We start from the raw sequence: 22,248 nt of genomic DNA, 5'->3' as shown, positions 1-22,248 counted from the left end.
TTGGGGATTAGGCTCTTAGCTGCATCTATAAGGTGGGGAAGGAATGTTCTGAGGTAGGCCTTGGTGGGCATCTCGCTCAGGTGAAACAGAAGAGCCCTGGGATCCCTTGGCACATCATATTTTGTAATCTCTTTAATATATTTTCTGATATCGTCCCAGAAGATCCCTATCTCAGGACACGACCACCACACATGGGCCATCGTCCCTATTTCACCACATCCCTTCCAACATAGCCGAGATTTGTCCTTATCGATTTTATGCATCTTATCCGGGGTCATGTACATTCTTGTTAAACACTTGTAGTTTAACTCTAAAAGTTTATAATTAACTGACGTGGTCGAAAGACGCTTTAATATCAGTTCTACTTCTGTCTCTGCCAATGTTAAACCTAACTCCTTCTCCCATTTACTTATAAAAGCCAAGGTATCTACCCTCTTCAGCTCTACCAGTATTTTATATATTCTAGAAAAACCACTTTTTTCGTCTGATTCTATACATATTTTTTCCAGTGGGAGTAGATTTTTCGTTGTTATAATTGGTTGCGGCAAAGATTCTACAAAATGTTTTAATTGAGCGTAGCGCCATGGATTGATATTTATCTTATCTCCTCTTTTCTTAAGCTCCTGGATTGAACATATTTTCCCCCTGTCGGTTACATCCTTTAATTGCAAATTCTCGTCTAGGAGCCATTTCCCGAACCACTCTTCCTTCCCCGGTGGAAAATATTCTACTTCCTTCAATGACATTAGCGGTGAATTATATTCCCAGTGTTCCCTTTTATGGATCCAATCCCATACTCTAAGTGCGTGACTAGTGATTTCGTGCATTTTTATACCTTGTTTTCTTAATTTTGGTGGGCATCATATTATTTTGTGAAGTTTTAACTTACTAACATTGTTTTCGATTTCTACCCATTGTTTACCTTTGTTTTTAACCCAATCTACTACCCTCCCCAGTGCGATGGCTTCATAATATTTGCTGATGTCAGGTGCTCCCCATCCCCCTTTGCTTTTAGTGTTTATTAATTGATTATATTTTATCCGTGGTGTTTTCCCTTTCCATATAAACTTTAATATCATTGAATGCAGCCTTTTAAGATAACCAGGTGGAAGAGTAACTGGGAGCATGTGCAATTTGTATGTTATTTTTGGTAATAAAACCATTTTGAATATACTAATTCTTCCCGACCACGACAGTTGCCCCTGCTGTATTCTAATTAGTTCTAATTTAACCTCGTTTATAAGCGGGATGAAATTCGCCTGGTATAGTTCTTCTACAGACGTTGTAATTTTAATTCCTAGATAGTTTAGAGCTTCCTTCTCCCACCTAAAAGGAAAATGTTTTTGGTAAGCGAAATCTCTTGTCTTATTTGGGTTGATATCTAGTACTTCTGACTTGGTAGTGTTTACTTTAAAATTAGACAATTTCCCGTACTCTTCTAGTGTAGCCAAGACATTCGGAAGGGAAATTCTTGGGTTTGTTATGTAGAGGAGAATATCATCCGCAAAGGCGGCGAGCTTGTACTCAATTCCCCCTATATTAACTCCTCCAATATCTGGATTCTGTCTTATCTTAATAAGAAGGGGTTCCAATACTATCAGGAAGAGCATTGGGGAGATTGGGCACCCCTGTCTTGTTCCGTTATACATACTAAAAGGCTCGGACAAAGTCCCGTTTATTTTAACTCTCGCTGATGGTTTTGTATAGAGCGCCCTTATCCAACTGCAAATCCTCTCCCCATAGCCCACTTCTTTGAGTGTTTCTATCATGAAGTCCCAGTCTACTCTATCAAATGCTTTTTCAGCATCTATTCATAGCAGTAGTCCTGGGACCCCACTCTTTTTAATTTCCTGGGCTATCAGGAGCGTTTTAATACTATTGTCCCTTCCTTGTCTACCTGGTATGAACCCCACTTGATCAGGGTGGATGATATTTTTAATCGTTTGCTTTACTCTACCCGCAATAACTTTTGCGAAGATTTTTGTGTCGTTGTTTAAGAGGGAAATGGGCCTAAAACTAGAGCACAGTGTGTTATCCTTTCCCTCCTTGTGAATGATCGCTATAGTAGCTGCCAATGCGTCTCTACTCATTTCCCCTCTCTCTCCTATCTCATTCATGTAGGTACATAATTTTGGCACTAAACGCTCTTGGTATTTCTTATAGTATAATACCGTCAGTCCATCTGGACCCGGGCTCTTTCCTGTCTGGATCTCCTTATTAGCTTTCCTTACCTCGGCCTCTGTAATGGGGACTTCTAACACAAGACTCTCCTCTTTTGTTATCTTAATCATCCCAGTATCTTTTAGATAGTTTTTAATTTTTTCTCGTTTTTGCTCTCTCACTTTGTCGTTATCCTTTGTATTTATTGAGTAGAGTTCCCCATAGATTTCCTGGAAGGTTTTTGCTATGTCCTTATCCTTATATTTAAATTCTCCTGATTTCGTCTTTATCTTGTCGATGTAATTATTGCTTTTCTTTTTGCATAGTGCCCTAGCCAGGAGTCGACCCAGTTTATTACCAGAAATATATCTTTCTTTTTTGACTAAGTTGTATTTTTTACGATTTTCTGCCTCTATCTGCTGTCTCAAGGCCTCTCTAGCCCCATATAATTTTCCCAAAATCCCTCTTTCCCCCGTTTCCTTATGCTGCCTTTCTAATTTTTTAACTTCTTCCTGGAGTGCACACAAGACTTTGTTCTGCCTTCTTTCTTTCTCCGCTCCCGCCTTTATTATTATCCCCCTGATATATGCCTTGTGGGCCTCCCAGACTATTGCTTCTGATATTTCTTCAGAGGAATTGGTTCTAAAATAAAATTCCAGTTCTTCATTTATTAATTTGTCAATTTCCTTATCATGAAGGAGATCTTCGTCTAGTCTCCAATTATAAAACGGGGGTGTTTGATTGTTTTGTTTTATTCGTAATGTCACCGGGGCGTGGTCCGAGAATGTTATAGAACCTATATTTGTATTTTCAACCTCTTCTAAAAACCTATGATCTACAAAAAAATAGTCAAGTCTTGAATACGTCGCGTGCACGGGGGAGTAGTAAGTGTAATCCATTATTTTTTGATGTTGCATCCTCCAAACATCAACTAGTTGAAACTGGTGCAATTTTTTTTTAAGTTTATTCAACCATACCCCTCCGGTCCCCCGAGCACGCGACGCATTATCTCTGCCTGGCTCTAGGCATAGATTCAGGTCTCCTGCTAGAATAATCCTCCCTCTCCTGAAACCCTCTAACTTTAATAAAACTCCAATTAGATATTTACTTGGATTGTTATTAGGGCAGTAGATGTTAGCTAATGTATATTCCTCACCGTTTAGTTTTCCCCTCAGAAACAAAAATCTGCCCTCAGGGTCAGTCATTCTCTCCTCTATCTGGAAACGAGTTTCCCTAGCAAAACCAATCGCCACCCCTTTTGCTCCCCTTATTGGGGAGTCGCTATAAAACCAAAACGGGTAGTCCCTTGACAAAATCCTCTGATTTCTCCCCAGGTATAGATGTGTCTCCTGGAGGAAGACCACCTCGGCTTTATTGGATCTCAGCTCGCCCATCACGTTCGCACACTTTATTATAAGTTACCAAGTTAATTCCAACCATTTATTCCTCTTTTCAAGACCCAACCGCAACCACCACAGGAGACAATGAGGTTTGTACTGGTCTCGCCCCTCCCTTACCCCCCTCCCCCCCCCTCCCCTACTCCCCCCCCGCTCTCCCTCCCCCCCTGCTCTTGGAGGCATCAGACCTCCCCATGGCCCTACTAGCCGTAGCCTCACCTTCTCCACCCGGCCCTACGGTTGGCCCCTCGAGGGTTGATCTCAGTGCGGGAGCCTTGCATCGCCCATCCCGCCCCAGGAGCTATTAGACCACCCCCTCCCCTCCATTCCCCCATCACCCTTCCTCCCCCGGAGCACACCCCCCTGCGTGCAATTTTAAAGCGTGACATGTTAGGTATCTATTTACTCTGCGTAACATAATCTTTCACATTATACAAAAAAATTTGGCTAACTTTACTGTTAATTCCAAAAAAACGCGTTTGAAAAATTGTTGCGCAAATACCGTGTGACATAAAAAGTTGCAATGTCCGCCATTTTTATCCCTAGGGTGTCTACTAAGACAATATATATAATGCTTGGGGGTTTTGAGTAATTTTCTAGCAAAAAAATTATGATTTTTACTTGTAGGAGAGGAGTGCCAGAATAGGCCCGGTATGAAGGTAGTTAAGCAGAGGCGTAACTTGAACCCTGATCTGGGATCCCCATTACAGTGTCTTTAAGGCACCTTCAATAACCAACTAGATTCTACATTTCATTTGATAAAACAAGTCAAGAGACTCTTCCTTCTCATGGATTGTGTCCAGCATACTGTATAACTTACCCAGCGCTCCGATGATGCGGATGAGGATGATATTGGATCCCACAAGCAGGGTTATAGTGACCCCTTTCCAGGAAGGTCGCCAGAGTTTCTTCCCACTTTTATCTGTAGAAATTATCAATGAATCATTTATTAATCACAGTAGGACAAAACTCTTCCTACGTTATATTTCCAGAGCCCAGTAGAGTACAGGAATGAAGTTCAGTGGCAGGCTTCCTAGCATGTGAAGAGATGGGAACCAATCCTATCCTACGCCATGGAGGAGGAAGTGATGTCACTATGAGGTAACTTCCTTCTCTCCAGAATTACACATCCTGGAAGAAAAATGAAGCTGTGGAACTCCCTGGCCACAAGCCAAACATACAGTAAGTAACAAGTCTGACATTTGCAATAAAGTGTAGCTAAACCCAAAATGTGATATATTGCAGCTCACCAGTCCCTAGATGTGGTGAATCCATTTGTTTTCATTTTCAGTCTAAGACAATTTTCAGCAAGTACAGAAAATACCTGTTAATCTTGCCAGAAATGCTGTGCCCTTGTCACTTCCTCCTTTGAGCTGAAAAGACAATACATACAATGTTATCTTTCTTTTGTAACTTACTAGTCCCATCAATTCACCATGTAATGGAGATGAGGCAAACATGTTTGAAGGCCAGTCTGTGTGATAGTTTTGTTTATATATATTTTTGTTCAAAGTTGTATTTTTTTTAATACTTTGAACAACGTATTTATTTATTTGTTTTATTTTATTTTTTTTATTTTAACCACTTCAGCCCCTGACCATTTGGCTGCCCAAAGACCAGAGCACTTTTTGCGATTCAGCACTGCATCGCTTTAACTGACAATTGCGCGGTCGTGCGACGTGGCTTCCAAACAAAATTGACGTCCTAGTTTTCCCACAAATAGAGCTTTGTTTTGGTGGTATTTTATCACCTCTGCGGTTTTTATTTTTTGCGCTATAAACAAAAAAAATGACAATTTTGAAAAAAAGCAATATTTTTTACTTTTTGCTATAATAAATATCCCCAAATATATCTATAGAAGGGCACCAGGATTATAGAAGGGCGCAGAATTGCGCCCAACGTTCCTGATCCTCCCAAAGTTCTGTCTACCTTCCTAGACAGGGAGGATTTTTATTATTGCACCAGGTGTAAAGCATGCAGAACTTCAAAAAGAACAAAAAGAAAAATTGAAAGTTTCCAATCAGTAGTAACCAAACATAATTTTGAAATTAAATCCTTAATTACCTGTGACTCAGACAATGTTACCTATGTTTTGGAATGCCCGTGCCCAAAACAGTAGGTAGGTAGAACGACACGGAAATTACGCGTTAGAATCAACGAACATATAGCAAACATTGCTAACGGCTTTCCAAAACATAGTGTATCTAATCACTTCAGACGATTCCATAACCAAGATCCTACAATATTAACATTCTATGGTATCGATAAAGTAAAAAAACATTGGAGAGGGACCAGTTTTAAAAAAATTAGTATCACAAAATGAAACAAAATGGCTGTATAATTTGGACACTTTACTGCCGGCAGGCCTCAATATAGATGTCGATTTAAATTGTTTTTTAACTAATAATTAATTAGGTGCCATTATTCTTATTTGATTGGTATTGATATCAGTATCATTAGTAATGGACCGATCAAAGCATTTTTTGGGTTTGGTCATATATAGCTTGTTAAAATAACACAGTGTAAGAAGTTGTTCCTTTCTTATAGGAAAGGCCTATTTTTATATTTATTTTTATTTAATTTTGTTTGCTATTTATATAAGTGAAGTTATTCATTTATAACCCGCCTAATAGTAATTAAATTGTGAATAGTGATAGATATTGTGGTGGCCAAAGGAAGCGCTGTTTCTGTCATTAGCCACAAGATGGCATCACTAATGGGATGCAATCTAATCATTACTAACGTTCTTAATTTAATTTCCATTAAGTTAATGGAATTGGTACAAGATTTACCTTTTAATTGTATCTGACATTCAATTATTCAATCTATGTTTATTGTCATACAAGAGTTGTCATCAATTTCCAGTATACTTCTAATGTATTTTTATTAATGCTGTATCCAGGTGAAGTGTGAACTGCAATGCTTGCTCTTGCTTGAGGCGTTAAGAACAGTTTTTATTATCCACTAGATGGCATTAGCCCTCTAATTTCTATTTTGATTGATCTCAGCCTAGTATTTGTCCACTAGATGTCATTAGGTTTCCAAATTTGATTTCAACACATTCATTTAGTGACCGGGACGCTGTCTGACAACATCATTATGACGAAACGTACGTCGAGGCATAACCCGATCACACAATCTTTTCTGGCCATTTCTGGTTTCGGCTGATCAGGAGGTGGAATGCACGCTGCTCGCTACAAGCGGGACGGCTGGTTCATACTTTACCTGGCATTGCTGAGCCTGTCACCTTCAGTGCCGAAGAAAGGCACTTACAAAGTAAGCGGCCTCTTGGCCTGTTGTTTTTAAATGATTTTTAATAAACAGAATCACACTATAGTATTGCCTTTTCCACCTTTTTTCTAAAATACTATTCTGGCGGAGCTGTTCCTGGATTATCCACCTGATACCATTAAAGACCACAGACCACGGTCATATAAAGTCCCACCTGACCTATCTTTTTAATTAAAGAGGTCATGGTGGTCCGGTAAGTAGGATACTTACCTCTATTCACCGGGTGTTGTCTTATCCAAAATCGCCAAATTGGCAGCGATGATGGTGTGAAAGATTAAATTACCTCACTTAATTTATGGACGTTGTCCTGGCACATTTTCTGCCTGTTCATTGATGCACATTGCACTTTTGAATTGTTTGTGTCCAGTGTTCATTTATGCTCAAAAATGATGCATATGATGGTTTAGCAGTCCAGATAACCTCACACAATCTGTGCACATTATAGTCCTAATTATTTTGTACTTTTTTCCATGAATTTATGATCACATTTTGTACGGTATTGTTCACATTGACTATGAAATACTGAGCACAAGCACTTTATTGTTATACCTATATATTATTAGTGCCCCCTTATTACTATACATCCCCCACAAAAGTTATTGTGTCTACAAAATAGGGGATACTTTTATGGCATTTTTATTAATAATTTTTTTTTTACTAGTAATGGCGGCGATCAGTGATTTTTATCATGACTGCGACATTATGGCGGACACATCGGACACTTTTGACGCCATTTTGGGACTATTGTCATTTATACAGTGATCAGTGCTATAAAAATGCACTGATTACTGTAAAAATGACACTGGCAGTGAATGGGGTTGACCAGTAGGGGGCACTGAAGAGTAGGCTAGGGATGTGTTCTAACTGTGGGGGAGGGGCTACGTGTGACATGAAACTGATCACCGCTCCTGATCACAGGGAGCTGTGAACAGTGTCCTATCACTAGGAAGAATGGGGAAAAGCTTGTTTACATCAGCATTTCCCCGTTCTTCCTCTCCGTGAGACGACCACGGGACTCCCGGCGGACATCGGGTCCACGGGACCCGCGGTCACACTTACGGAGGTTGCGGCGGGTGTGCACAAGCGCCGCCGTTGGCGTGGGCGCCCTTCAATACACAAGCAGCATGTGGATATTGTGTAAACATGCACCATAAAAATAGTGTCTGTCCAGCAAGGGGGCAGATATGCAATAAATGCAAGAAAATAGGACATTTTGCCAGGGTGCGTAAACTGTCTTCACAAACCCGAAGGTCAAAAACACGTTCTGTACACACTAAACATGATGACAGTGATGACAATGCAGACTCAGACTGCACCCCAATATATCTTCCAGCAGTACAAAAAACACATCCGTCTGCAGGTGAAGCAACTGTAACATTACAGATAGGGGCTAACAAAACTCCAATCACATTTAAAATAGATACAGGAGCACAAGTAAATTGTGTGCCAAGCCACATATACGTGGAACAGCTTAGTAATGAATCACCCTTAGAGACTCAGGACCTACCAAAACGAATGGAATATGATGGTGAAAAGCTGAAAGTAATGGGTCTCTGTCATGAAAAATGTTCATACCAGAGATCTGAAAAGGTCTTACAATTGTTTGTGATAGAAACACAAGCCCCAGCTGTGCTAGGTCTCAGAACAAGTAAAGAGATTGGACTTGTGAAGATCATAATGACTGTGGATGGTGGGCAGAGGTCTGACAGAGGCTGACATTAAACGTGAGTACTGTGATCTATTCAAGGGCCTGGGGTGCCTCCCGGGTGTAAACCGCATATATGTATAAAAGAGGGTGCACAGCCTGTCATTCACGCCCCAAGGAAAATACCTTTAACTCTTGTGGATAAAGTTAGACAAGAACTCACTAGGCTGGAGATGCTGGGAGTAGTAAAAAGGTCACAGAACCATCGGAATGGGTCAGTTCTATGGTTGTGGTGGAGAAGAAGAGCACTGGTGCAATTCGTATATGCATTGACCCACGTGATTTGAACAAAGTCATAATGAGAGAACACTACAAACTCCTCACCATAGAGGATATATCGCACAAGCTAGTAGTAGCAACAGTATTTAGTGTACTAGACGCCCATTCTGGTTACTGGCAATTGCGTCTTGATGAAGCCAGCAGTTACTTGACGACTTTCAACTCCCCTTTGGGTCGATGGCGCTTCAAAAGGGTACCTTTCGGCATAGCATCTGCACAGGAAATATTTAAAAAGAAATCACACTAATTGATCGCTGGTCTACAGGGTGTTGAAGTTGACCGTTTGCTGGTTTATGGAAAGGATCAAATGGAACATGACAAAAACCTTACTGCTTTGTTCAATCAGTGTTGTGAAAAGAATCCTACACTCAATCCAAACAAAATGCAAATTGGGGTAGAAGATGTTACATATTTTGGACACCTACTAACCAAAGAGGGCTTGACGCCTGATTCAAAGAAGATTACAGCAATTCTCAACATGAAGGCCCCAACCTCCAGAAAAGAGCTGGAGACATCACTAGGCATTTTCAACTATCTATCCAAATTCTCTCAGGGCCTTGCTCAACAGATGGCAAAGCTACGTACACTGCTACAGAAGGATGCTGTTTGGTGTTGGGATGCAAAAATGGAAAAGACTTTCCGACAAAGTGAAAAAACTGATCACTAAATATTCAGGGCCAATACTGAAATATTTTGACGTAAACTGTGACATTGTACTTTAAGTGGATGCATCCCAGTTTGGGTTAGGTGTTGTACTGACTCAACAAGGACATCCTGTGGCATATGCTTCACGAGCACTGACCACAATGCAAGCCAATTATGCCCAAATTGAGAAAGAGATGCTGGCTTTTGTGAATGGATGTGAGAAATTTCACCAGTACATATATGGTCACCCGGTAGTTGTGGAAACAGACCACAAGCCATCGGAGTACATCCTACAGAAATCGCTTGCTTCTACACCTCCACGTCTGCAGCGGATGCTTATGAAATTACAGCAGTATGATCTCACAGTAAAGTATAAGCCTGGAAAGGAAATTCAAATGGGAGATACCCTGTCTAGGGTGTTTCTAGAAAGACATGAAGCACGGGATGAACTTGAGTTAGAAGAACAGGTACATACAGTGCTAGCGAACATTCCAATATCGTATGTACAGCTGGAGAAGATAAGGCAAGACACCAAACAGGATAAAGTCCTAGAAAAACTAACTTGTGTCATGTGCAATAGCTAGCCAGAAAAACAAAAGAAGCTGTGTCCTGAACTACAGGGATTCTGTCCTGTGAAAGATGAGCTATACATTCATTCGGATATCATATTTTTGGGTAAATGTATTCTCATTCCTAAGACACAGCAGGCAGAAGTACTGAAACAAATCCACCAGGGGCATTTGGGCATCACTCTGTGTAAGCGCAGAGTGCGGGAGTTGGTCTACTGGCCTAATTTGGACTTTGATATTGAGACACTTGTGAAGAAGTGTGAAACCTGCCAGGCATTTCAAAAACACAATGCAAAAGAACCTCTTATGCCATGTACACACGGCCGGACTTTCCGGCAGAAAAGGTATGATGGAATCATTCCGTCGGACATTCCGATCGTGTGTGGGCTTCATCGGACCTTTTCTGTCGAAAATTCTGACGGACCTAGAAATAGAACATGTTTCAAATGTTTCTGACGGACTCAATTCCTATTGAAAAACCCGTTCGTCTGTATGTTAATCCGACGGACCAAAAACGACGCAAGGGCAGCTATTGGCTACTGGCTATTGAACTTCCTTTTTCTAGTCCCGTCGTAAGTCATCGCATTCTAAACAGTCGGACTTTGGTGTGATCGTGTGTAGGCAAGTCCGTTTCAGCGGAACTCCGTCGGAACTCCGTCGAAATGTCCTTCGGAGTTCATTCCGACTGAAAGACCAGTCGTGTGTAAACAGCATTACACTTTGGAATGCTCCTTCACGGGCATGGCAGAGACTGGCTACAGATATTGTTCATTTTGTGGACAACCATTACCTGATAGTAGTAGATTACTACAGCAAATACTTTAAGCCAGTGCAGCTGAGAAATTTAAAAGCATCAACAGTCATGTGGGCTTTCAAAACAATACTTTCCAGACATGGAGTGTGTGAAGAACTTGTGTCTGATAATGGGTCACAATTCTCATGTTCTGAGTTCCAGTGCTTTTTGTGTGAATGGGGAATCAGGCACAAACCCGCAAGCCCCTATCACCCACATGCCAATGGTCTAGCAGAGAAGTATGTTGGCATAGCCAAATCCATTATACTGAAAGTGAAATCATCAGGGCAGGATGTGTACCTAGGATTGTTAAACTATCGTGCAACACCTATTGAAGGTTTATGCTCACCTGCACAGCTGCTAATGGGTAGAACACTGAGGACCACAGTGCCTATTGCACCACAGAAATTGCAGCCTCAGTCTATTCCACAGGATCGAATAACAGCTCAGAGGATCATAAATATGAAAAGGCAAATACCGTATTTTGATAAATCCACAAAATTCCTTCATTCACTCTCTTCTGGGCAAGCTGTGCGACACAGAGTCATTGGGAATACATGGGAACCTGCTTGAATTATCAAAGAAGCCAATTCACCAAAATCATATATATAATCGAGACCAAGTGTGGACATAAACTGAGACTGCACAGGCGTCATCTTCGGATACATCATTAGAGGAACAGGATGACAATGGAGATAAAGAACAAGCCCATGATGGCACAGAAGTCCTAAACATGGATATTGAGTCTGAGGATACAGAGGACAGCATAAACGTATCAGCATATGATAATGCTGGGAGTGACTCTCAACTGCACACCAATCCTACGGATGATGAGCCAGCGGTTACTTTCTCTCGCTATGGTCGAGCTATTAAACCAAATATATGGAGGGACTTTGTCTCTTATTAAATGTTTCATACTTGAGAGGGAAGATGTAATGATGTGTATGTTTTATTTTATATTTCAAGTTCAATTCTTATGCCTAGTTCCTTATGCATGTTAGGAAACAGTTAACAGTTTTGGTTATGTGATCTGGGGGCGGGGAGCTGTGTGAGTTTTAAGATGGATGCTACTGAATAAACACCAGGCTCATGTTAAAGCTCTTGCAGTCTGCCTATTCTTGGTGTTAAAATATCACAGCGACTAGCACAGCTTAATAACTGATGAGTCTCTGTTCTCTCTGTCATAGACTGTCAGGTTATACTACATACGATCGTTGTTGTAGTCTAAAAAGTTGCGTTGTGAGAATCAAGAAAATAAGAAAGTGAAAGTATGTAGGGGGTTAGAGGGAGTGGCTAGGAATATTTTAGGGATGGGTGGGGGGGGGCTATCTGAGATCTCGTATCATGAGGGTGGGGAAAAGGGGGAGTGTAGGTCGAGAATTTAACCCTCCTCTCCCGCCGCAGCTCTTTGAGGGTGTGTCAGTTCATGAGTTGCTTGTATTCGTCAGTTGTGATGAAGTGTAGCCAGCAAGACCATACTTTCCCAAATTTGGAGGGGGTGCCTCCATTTTTGCAATTTTTTTTATCTGCTTGAACCAGTCAACTATAGTTGGTGGTTCTGGAGAGCGCCATTTTGCTGGTATGCACATCTTTGCTGCATTTACTGTATATATGGCAAGTGAGCAAAGGTAAGCAGTTTTTGGAATCGAAGAATGGTGTAACAAAAGCTGTGCTAGTGAAAATTCGAGAGAGTAAATGGTAATTTGGTTTGTGATTCTGAGAACCTCTTTCCAGAAAGGTTGGAGTTTGGGACAGGTTCACCAGATGTGTAGAAGTGATCCCAGCTCCCCCTCACGTCTCCAGCATTGTGCGGAGACTGATGGGAATATTGCATGTAATCTATGGGGGGTCTTGTACCATTTTGAAAATATTTTGAAAGCGTTCTCTTGGGCATACACATTTACAGATCCCTTGTGGATACATGTATAGATATTCTCCCACTCTTGATCTGATAGATCAATGGAGAGTTCTTGCTCCCATTTGCGACTGGCCAGGTTAGATTTGGGGTCGATCTCAACAAATAATAGGGCATATTGTCAAAAATTAGGTGATTTTGGGGTTCTGTTTTCAGGCACAGTGATTCAAAAGGGGTCTTCTGTCTGGACCAGTCGGGTCGAGGGTTAGGATTTTCGAGGAAGTTTCGAATCTGTACATATGTCCAGAATGGGAATGCATGATTTGTCCTCTGGGAGGCTAGTTGAGATTGTGTGAGAAGGCTGCCTTTCTCGTAGAATTGTTCTGCTCAGATGGTAGAGTAGGGCCACGAGTCTGTGAGAAAGGAAGTGGAGGCTCCTGGAGGAAAATCTGGGTTTTGTCAGAGTGGGGTCATAGGGCCTGAGGTTGAAGATAGTTTGTGCTTATGGCAGGCTTCCTGGAAGGTGGTTAATGTTGGGTGAATTAATGGGTGGGCTTTGCAAGTCGAAGGGGTATGTCTGGATGCTATCCAGGGGAGTTGAGATAATGGAAAAGGGGACATTGCGTGTTCTAGCTGAACCCATGCCTTTACCTTGGAGTGGATGTTCCAGTCGATTATCCTGGCCAAGTGGCATGCTTTATGTTATTTCTGGAGGTCTGGGAGACCTATGCTGCTTTTGAGTTTGGGAATTGTCAGTCTAAAGTAACTCAGTCTTGGCCATGCGTCGCCCCATTTGAAGTCCGTACAGGCCTTCTGTTACGGTGAGAAAAAGGTAGGAGGAAGTTTTATGGTAATGGTTTGTAGGAAGTATAATATTCTAGGTAGACTGTTCATTTTCATAATTGCAGCCCTGCCAAACCAAGAGAAGAGACCAGTGGACCATGACTTCAAATCGGGCTTTATAGTTTTCAGTAGTGGTAGGTAGTTTTTGGAGTAAAGGTCTGCGAGGGAGGAGGGTAGCTGGATGCCAAGGTACGTAATCATGTGTTTTGTCCATTTAAACGGGAAAATAGATTGGCATTGTTGACATGTATTCATAGGTAGTGTGACATTCAGGGCATGGGATTTCGTAAAATTGATTTGTAGGTTGGATAAAAAATTTAAAGTTTGGAAGTCTTTGAGTAATTTCGGGAACGTTGTAAGTGGTTAAGTGAGAAAGAGAAGGATATCATCTGCAAATGCGGCTAGTTTGTAAGTGTGGTGAGTTATTTCAACTCCTTTGATATCAGGGTTGTCGAGTCGTCGGAGTAGTGGTTCAAGGGTAAGGACAAAGATCAAAGGGGATAGAGGGTTCCATACGATATTGAGAAGGCATTCGACAAGTGGTCGTCTACACAAACTTTTGCTGTGGGATTGGAAGAGAGTGTGAGTATAAGGTTTAGCATACGATGAGGGAGATCAATGGCCTTTAAAGCATTCGTCGTGTAGTCCCAGGCCACTCTATCAAATGCCTTCCCTGCGTCGAGGATAAGGAAAAACCCTGGGTGGTGGTTTGTTGTGAACCAATGATGAATGTTGATCGCTTTGAGTGTGTTATCCCTTGCCTCTCTGCCTGGTACAAAGGTCTGCTCTGCCACTAGGTCAAGAGAGATGAGCTGAGGAAGCAAGGGGAGTAATCGGTTGGCTAACATTTTGGCAAACCATTTCAGATCCACCTTTAATAATGAGATTGGTTTATAGTTGGTGACCAAGGAGGGGTCCTTCCCTGGTTTTGGGATAACTGTGATATGTGCTGTTAATAAATCTCAAGGGGGTGCTGATTGAGATGCAAAGGAGTTAAAGGCAGAGAGAAATGAGGGGATAAGGAGTTCTGTGTAGGTTTTGTAATATCCCACTGTTATGCCCTGTACACATGATAGGATTTTCCGATAACAAAATCTATGTTTTTTTTCCGACGGATGTTGGCTCAAACTTGTTTTGCATACACACGGTCACACAAATCTTGTCGGAAATTCCGAACGTCAAGAACGCGGTGACATACAACACGTACGACGAGCCGAGGAAAATTAAGTTCAATAGCCAGTGCAGCTCTTCTGCTTGATTCCGAGCATGCGTGGCACTTTGTGCGTCGGAATTGTGTACACACGATCGGAAATTACGACAACGGATTTTGTTGTCGGAAAATTGGAGAACCAGCTCTCAAATTTTGTGTGACGGAAATTCCGATGGAAAATGTCTGATGGAGCCTACACAAGGTCGGAATTTCCGACAACAAGCTCCCATAGAACATTTTCCATCTGAAAATCCTATCGTGTGTACGGGGCATTAGTCTGTCCGGTCCCAGACTCTTGCCCGGTTTCATCTGTTTGATTGCTAGTTTGGCTTCTTTTTCATATAATGGGCATTCTAAATCCCTTGCCATGGTATTTGAGATTGGGGAGGGGCTGTATTGGTTCTGGAAGTCAGTGATGAATTGTTTCCTTGATATGTTGGCTGTGGATGCGCAGGTTGTACAGTTGCGTATAGTACTCGACAAAGTACTTAGCAATGTCAGGGTTGGCATTCAGTTTACATCCTGAGGAGTCTGCCATGGAATGTATAGTCGAGGCAGCTCTCTTGGCTTGAAGGGCCCTGGCTAGTATATTTCCTGCTTTGTTACTGTATTCGTAGAACGATTTCTGAGACAGGATATATTTACGTTTTTTTTTGCCTAGTATTTCTAGAAGTTCATTTCTGGTCTGTAAAAGTATTTGGAAGGTGTCTTATGCTTGCATCCGTTTAAGGTTCCACTCCAGCTGCTGAATTCAGGTAGTTAGGTCTGAGAGCTGTCTTTGTCTTTCACGTTTACGTTTGGCTGCAATGAGAATGCCTCTAATTATGCATTTATGGGCTTCCCATATGATTACAGGGGAAGTCTCTGCAGGGTTGTTTTCTGCAAAGTTTTGTTTAATGCGCAATTTAACCTCAGCTGCGATTGAGGGATCAGTGAAGTCGGAGGGTGTGTGTGAACTTCTGGGAACGATATGGCTATTGAGATTGGGTGATGGTCTGAAAGTAACATGGGGTCAATGGATGTTTTATGGAGAAGGGGTAAGTCTTTCTGGGAGTTAAATAGATATTCGATTCTCGAATATCATTGGTGTGAGTTTGAGAAAAAAGTAAAGTCTCTACCTTTGGGGTTTAATGCCAGCCAGGAGTCGTGAAGTAGGAGATTGCGTAGCTGTGATTTAATGGAGCGCAGGGCTTTGTAAGGGAGGGAGGATGCACCATTAGAGGTGTCTTGGAGGGATTTTAGAGGGGCAATAAAGTCACCCCCTTGGAATGCCTTCTTGGAATGGGGTAAGTGCTTTGGTTAGTTCGCCGAAGAAGGACACCAGGGCGTATATGTTCTCTAGGGTGAACTGTTTGCCGTGACAGGTCCCTTTCAAAAAGAGGAACCTACCTTCCTCATCAGAGTGTATGTCAGTGAGTTGGAAAGGGCAATGAGTATGGAGACCCCTTTTAATTTGGACGTTCGGTTGGTTGCGTGGTACACAGTAGAATAATATCGGTTCGTTAGTCTAGGTGTAGCATCCATGCAGAAGTGCGTTTCCTGCAGAAATATTATCTGCTTTATTCTGTTGCATGCAGAGGAGGAGCTGGGAGTGCTTTTCTGGAATATTGAGTCTTTTTGTATTAAGCGAGATGATTTTGATAAGAGGTTTATGGCTGCTGGGCGGGGTGGGGGCCATGGTTTAGGGTATTTTCCATATACAGCGCCAAGGAGTATTACCGAGACCCCAAAAAGCATGATAAGTTAGGCTGTAAGAGTTGCGACAGGAGAGGAGGAGAGGTCCGAGCTAGGGATAGAGTCTGGGAGGTTGGAGGATTGGGGGAGGGGGGTGTAGAGGGAACAAGTTTGAGGGGAGGGTAAAGGAGGATAGGGGATGGTAATATAGAAGGGGTGCTTTAGATGGGGGTGGTCCGGCGACAGGTGGAAGCTCGCTCACCTGTCCAGGTATGGGATATACCGTAAAGTCGGTATTGCCTGAAGAGTTCAGTGGTATTATGTGATGGTGAAAGCCTAGATATCATGTCTAAATGGGTTACCACTGTTTGGGAAGTGTTTTTTCAAGGGAGAAGGAGTAATTAAATTTCCCTGTCAGACATTATGCCACATTAGGCTTGTTTGCTTGCGGAGGAGGTGGTTGTGTTAAAGGGTGTGCTTAGGCAAAATAGACATTTTTTGCGATTGTAGAATCGAGTGATAGGGGATATAGGGGATAGGAAATATAGGAGCACTGTGAGTGGGTGTATTCTCTATAGGATCATTCAGTGGATCCGGGATTGGCTGGTGATAGATAAAACCTCCTATACCAGAATACACGCCGTATGTCTGCCCCATAACATCTGTGTTTGAGTGTTTGAACTTGAACCTTTAAACAAGAGAACATACATATGTAATAACTGATAGCTGCGTGTAAACCTATGAGATAAGTTAAAAGGTGGAGTATGGAAGAAAAAAGATAAGAGATAAACGATACCCTGATGGATTGTGTTGTAAAAGTTTATTGCATTTTAAGAATACTGCCGAGCAAGAATTCAGATGTTGTACAACCGCCTTCTGGGAAGCTGGTTTATGGAAATTATATGATAATTTTTGGAGAAATTATTGTGTTTATGATCATTCCAGGAAGGAGTGTTTAGTGGATAGCCGCGGTACGGTGGATTAGACATGTGGTGTACACGTGTATAGTAGGTTGCCCACTTGGGGATAGGCCACAAGCAATTACATATTGTTATGCTAATTGACCCTTATAGTGATTTTCTCTCATGTGGTGTATCTTCTGAAATGAGGTTACAGCTGGCCAGTGTTCTGAATATGCGATTTGATCAGGTTGGATGTCCTCGGGTTTTCCGAGAGTTAACTTGGTCCACGTGACAAAAAGGTACATTACATATCTATTAACTCGTCATCAAATGCTGGTTAGAAAAAACATGTACAGTGCCTTGCAAAAGTATTCACCCCCCCCCCCCTTGGCTTTTTACCTATTTTTTCACATTACAGCCTTTATTTCAATGTTTTTCTAATCTGAATTATATGTGATGGATCAGAACACAATAGTCTAAGTTGGTGAAATAAAATTGGAAAAATATATACAAAAAATTATATTTCAGAAATAAAAAAATGATAATTGGCATGTGTATTCACCCCCTTTGTTATGAAGCCCATAAAAAGCTCTGGTGCAACCAATTACCTTCAGAAGTCACATAATTAGTGAAATGATGTCCACCTGTGTGCTATCTAAGTGTCACATGATCTGTCATTACATATACACACCTTTCTGAAAGGCCCCAGAGGCTGCAACACCTAAGTGGGAGGCACCACTAACCGAACACTGCCATGAAGACCAAGGAACTCTCCAAACAAGTAAGGGACAATGTTGCTGAGAAGTACAAGTCAGGGTTAGGTTATAAAAAAATATCCAAATCTTTGATGATCCCTAGGAGCACCATCAAATCTATCATAACCAAAATGGAAAGAACATGGCACAACAGCAAACCTGCCAAGAGACGGCCGCACACCAAAACTCACAGACCGGGCAAGGAGGGCATTAATCAGAGAGGCAGCACAGAGACCTAAGGTAACCCTGGAGGAGCTGCAGAGTTCCACAGCAGAGACTGGAGTATCTGTACATAGGACGACAATAAGCCGCAGGCTCCATAGAGTTGGGCTTTATGGCAGAGTGGCCAGAAGAAAGCCATTACTTTCAGCAAAACACAAAATGGCACATTCTGAGTTTGTAAAAAAAGGCCTGTGAGAGACTCCCAAAATGTATGGAGGAAGGTGCTCTGGCGGCCTTTGAAAACGTGGATGACGAAACGTGTAAATGGGGGCTACGCACTTACGTCACTTCTGTTACGGAGACAGGGAGCTTGGAACTCAGCTGGACCGCACGCTGCGAGACAGCTCTTCCTGGTTACCTATTGCCCATAGCTCTAGTGTTTTTTAGCTTTTATAAGACGTTCCTTTGGTTCTTCTTATGTTTTTTAATAAAAATTTTTTACTATAATACTACACTATGGGAGTCTTATCTTCCAATGAGGCTTTATCCCTGAAGAAAAACCACCGCCCCTTCTTTGGAGATGGTGGTAGAGGCTGTGCTGTGTGACTGACTGATCCGGACGTCCCGCTTTAGTGGAAACACAGACCATTGGCAGAGGGACCACAGGAGACCGTCCACGAAGACCAACTTTGATGTTCCTTAATGCCTGTCACCCCCCCGTAGGGGTATGAGGAGCTGGTGAGTGGGGAACCATAGGGGGAGCACAGAAGTCACCGGTCAATTTGAGCACAAGAGTCACCAGCAATTTGAACTGTTTTATAGTAAACCTTTTTTGCAACACTTTTTCTTTTTGCAACACCGTTTTATAACATTTCAGTGTTTATCATTTTTTGGATCATTTTTTGGATTTTTTTGGTGTTTAATTTATATTATATATATTTATGCTTACTACACTGGACTTGATATGATGCACATCTGGTACAGATTGATACACTATTGTTCATATGTCTAACATTATAATTGAGTGGTATCACTGAGTTCTATATAGGGATGAGCTGAACACCCCCCTGTTCGGTTCGCACCAGAACATGCGAACAGGCAAAAAATTTGTTCGAACACGCGAACACCGTTAAAGTCTATGGGACACGAACATGAATAATCAAAAGTGCTAATTTTAAAGGCTTATATGCAAGATATTGTCATAAAAAAGTGTTTGGGGACCTGGGTCCTGCCCCAGGGGACATGGATCAATGCAAAAAAAAAGTTTTAAAAACGGCCGTTTTTTCGGGAGCAGTGATTTTAATAATGCTTAAAGTGAAACAATAAAAGTGTAATATTCCTTTAAATTTCGTACCTGGGGGGTGTCTATAGTATGCCTGTAAAGGGGCGCATGTTTCCCGTGTTTAGAACAGTCTGACAGCAAAATAACATTTCAAAGGAAAAAAGTCATTTAAAACTACTCACGGCTATTAATGAATTGCCGGTCCGACAATACACATAAAAGTTAATTGATAAAAATGGCATGGGAACCCCGAAGCAAAATAAAAAAAAAAAATGATGTGGGGGTCCCCCTAAATTCCATACCAGGCCCTTCAGGTCTGGTATGGATATTAAGGGGAACCCCGGCCAAAATTTTAAAAAAATGGCGTGGGGTCCTCCCCAAAATCTATACCAGACCCTTCAGGTCTGGTATGGATTTTAAGGGGAACCCCACGCCAAAGTTAAAAAAAAAATGGTGTGGGGTCCCCCCGAAAATCCATACCAGTCCCTTATCCGAGCAGGCAACCTGGCAGGCTGCAGGAAAAGAGGGGGGGATGAAAAAGTGGCCCCGCCCTCCTGAACCATACCAGGCCACATGCCCTCAACATTGGGAGGGTGCTTTGGGGTAGCCCCCCAAAGCACCTTATCCCCATGTTGATGGGGACAAGGGCCTCATCCCCACAACCCTTGCCCGGTGGTTGTTGTGGGGGTCTGAGGGCAGGGGGCTTATCGGATCCCGGCCCTCCCCCCTCTGTGAAATGGTAAGGGCCTACCATTTCACAAAAAAAGTGTCAAAAATGTTAAAAATGACAAGGGAGAGTTTTTGACAATTCCTTTATTTAAATCCACCATGATGGGAGGTTGTGTGTCCCGCTGTGTGATGCTTCTCATCTTCTGACGGTTCTTAAATAATGGAGGGAGGGCCACCCGGTCCCCCCGCCCCCCTCTGACATCACAGGGAATGCCACAGGGAAGTCCCTGTCAGGTCCCCGTGCGTCAGAGGGGGCGGGGTCACCGAGTATTTAAGAACCGTCAGAAGACGAGAAGCGTCACACAACGGGAGCCTCCCATCATGGTGGATGCGGAGCGGCCCGAGAAGAAGAAGGGAAGAAGACGCCGCAGAGGAAGATGCCAGATGAGAACACCGGAGGAAGAACCAGAAGAACCAGAAAAAACAGAAGAAGAAGATAAAGGAGGAAGAAACTGAAGGAAGATAGCATTTAAATAAAGGAGTTGTCAAAAACTGTCTCTTGTCATTTTTAACATTTTTGACACTTTGTTTGTGAAATGGTAGGGGTACTTTTGTACCCCCTTACCATTTCACACGGGGGGGGGCGGGATCTGGGGCTTTCAGATTCTGATAAGCCCCCCGCCCGCAGACCCCCACAACCACGGGGCAAGGATTGTGGGGATGAGGCCCTTGTCCCCATCAACATGGGGACAAGGTGCTTTGGGGGACTACCCTAAAGCACCCTCCCAATTTTGAGGGCATGTGGCCTGGTATGGTTCAGGAGGGGGGGCGCTCTCTTGTCCCCCCCTCTTTTCCTGCGGCCTGCCAGGTTGCGTGCTCAGATAAGGGTCTGGTATGGATTTTGAGGTGGACCCCACGACATTTTTGTTTTTAAATTTTGGCTGGGGTTCCCCTTAATATCCATACCAGACCTGAAGGGCCTGGTATGGAATTTAGGGGGACCCCCACGTAATTTAAAAAAAAATTTTGGTTCGGGGTTCCCCTGTGGGGAATTTCCATGCCGTTTTTATCAATGAACTTTTATGTGTATTGTCGGACCGGCAATTCATTAATAGCCACGAGTAGTTTTAAATTACTTTTTTTCCTTTGAAATGTCATTTTGCTGTCAGACTGTTCTAAAAACGGGAAACATGTGCTCCTTTACAGGCATACTATAGACACCCCCCAGGTACGAAATTTAAAGGAATATTACACTTTTATTGTTTCACTTTAAGCATTATTAACCACCTCAATACTGAACAATTTCACCCCCTTCCTGCCCAAGCCATTTTTCAGTTTTCAGCGCTGTCGCACTTTGAATGACAATTGCGCAGTCATGTTACACTGCGCCCTAATAAAATTTATATCATTTTTTCCCCACAAATAGAGCTTTCTTTTGGTGGTATTTGATCACATCTGTGTTTTTTATTTATTGCGCTATAAACAAAAGAAGAGGGACAATTTTGAAAAAACACAATATTTTTTACTTTTTTCTATAATAAATATCCAATTTTTTTTTTTTAAAACAAATTTTTTCCTCAGTTTAGGCCGATACGTATTCTTCTACATATTTTTGGTAAAAAAAAATTGCGATAAGCGTATATTGATTGGTTTGCGCAAAAGTTATAGCGTCTACAAAATAGGGGATAGATTTATAGCATTCTTATTTATTTATTTATTACTAGTAATGGCGGCGATCTGCGATTTTTATTGTGACTGCGATATTGCAGCGGACATATCGGACACTTTTGACACATTTTTGGGACCATTCACATTTATACAGCGATCCGTGCTATAAAAATTCATTGATTACTGTGTAAATATGACTGGCAGGGAAGGGGTTAACACTAGGGGGCGATCGAGGGGTTAATGTGTGTCCTAGGGAGATGATTCTAACTGTGGGGGAAGGGGACTGACTGGAGGAGGTGACCGATCGGTGTCCCTATGTACAAGGGACACACCATCGGTCTCCTCTCCTCTCTGACAGATCGTGGATCTGTGTTTACATACACAGATCC

General features: G+C 42.2%; 1 protein-coding gene across 1 annotated transcript in view; it reads right to left on the bottom strand.

Annotated features, from left to right (window-relative positions):
- Positions 1–22,248, bottom strand: part of LOC141105218 (C-type lectin domain family 2 member D-like) — a 123,708-nt gene that overhangs the window by 49,212 nt on the left and 52,248 nt on the right. The window contains exon 2 of the mRNA XM_073595105.1: positions 4,378–4,479. Coding sequence (XP_073451206.1) covers positions 4,378–4,479 — 102 coding nt within the window. The remainder of the gene's footprint in view (positions 1–4,377; positions 4,480–22,248) is intronic.

This window comes from Aquarana catesbeiana, linkage group LG08 (genome assembly GCF_042186555.1).
Source record: "Aquarana catesbeiana isolate 2022-GZ linkage group LG08, ASM4218655v1, whole genome shotgun sequence".
Classification (NCBI taxonomy): Eukaryota; Metazoa; Chordata; class Amphibia; order Anura; family Ranidae; genus Aquarana; species Aquarana catesbeiana.
The sequence above is the reverse complement of the archived record's forward strand: the minus strand, read 5'-3'. Positions and strand labels throughout refer to the sequence as shown.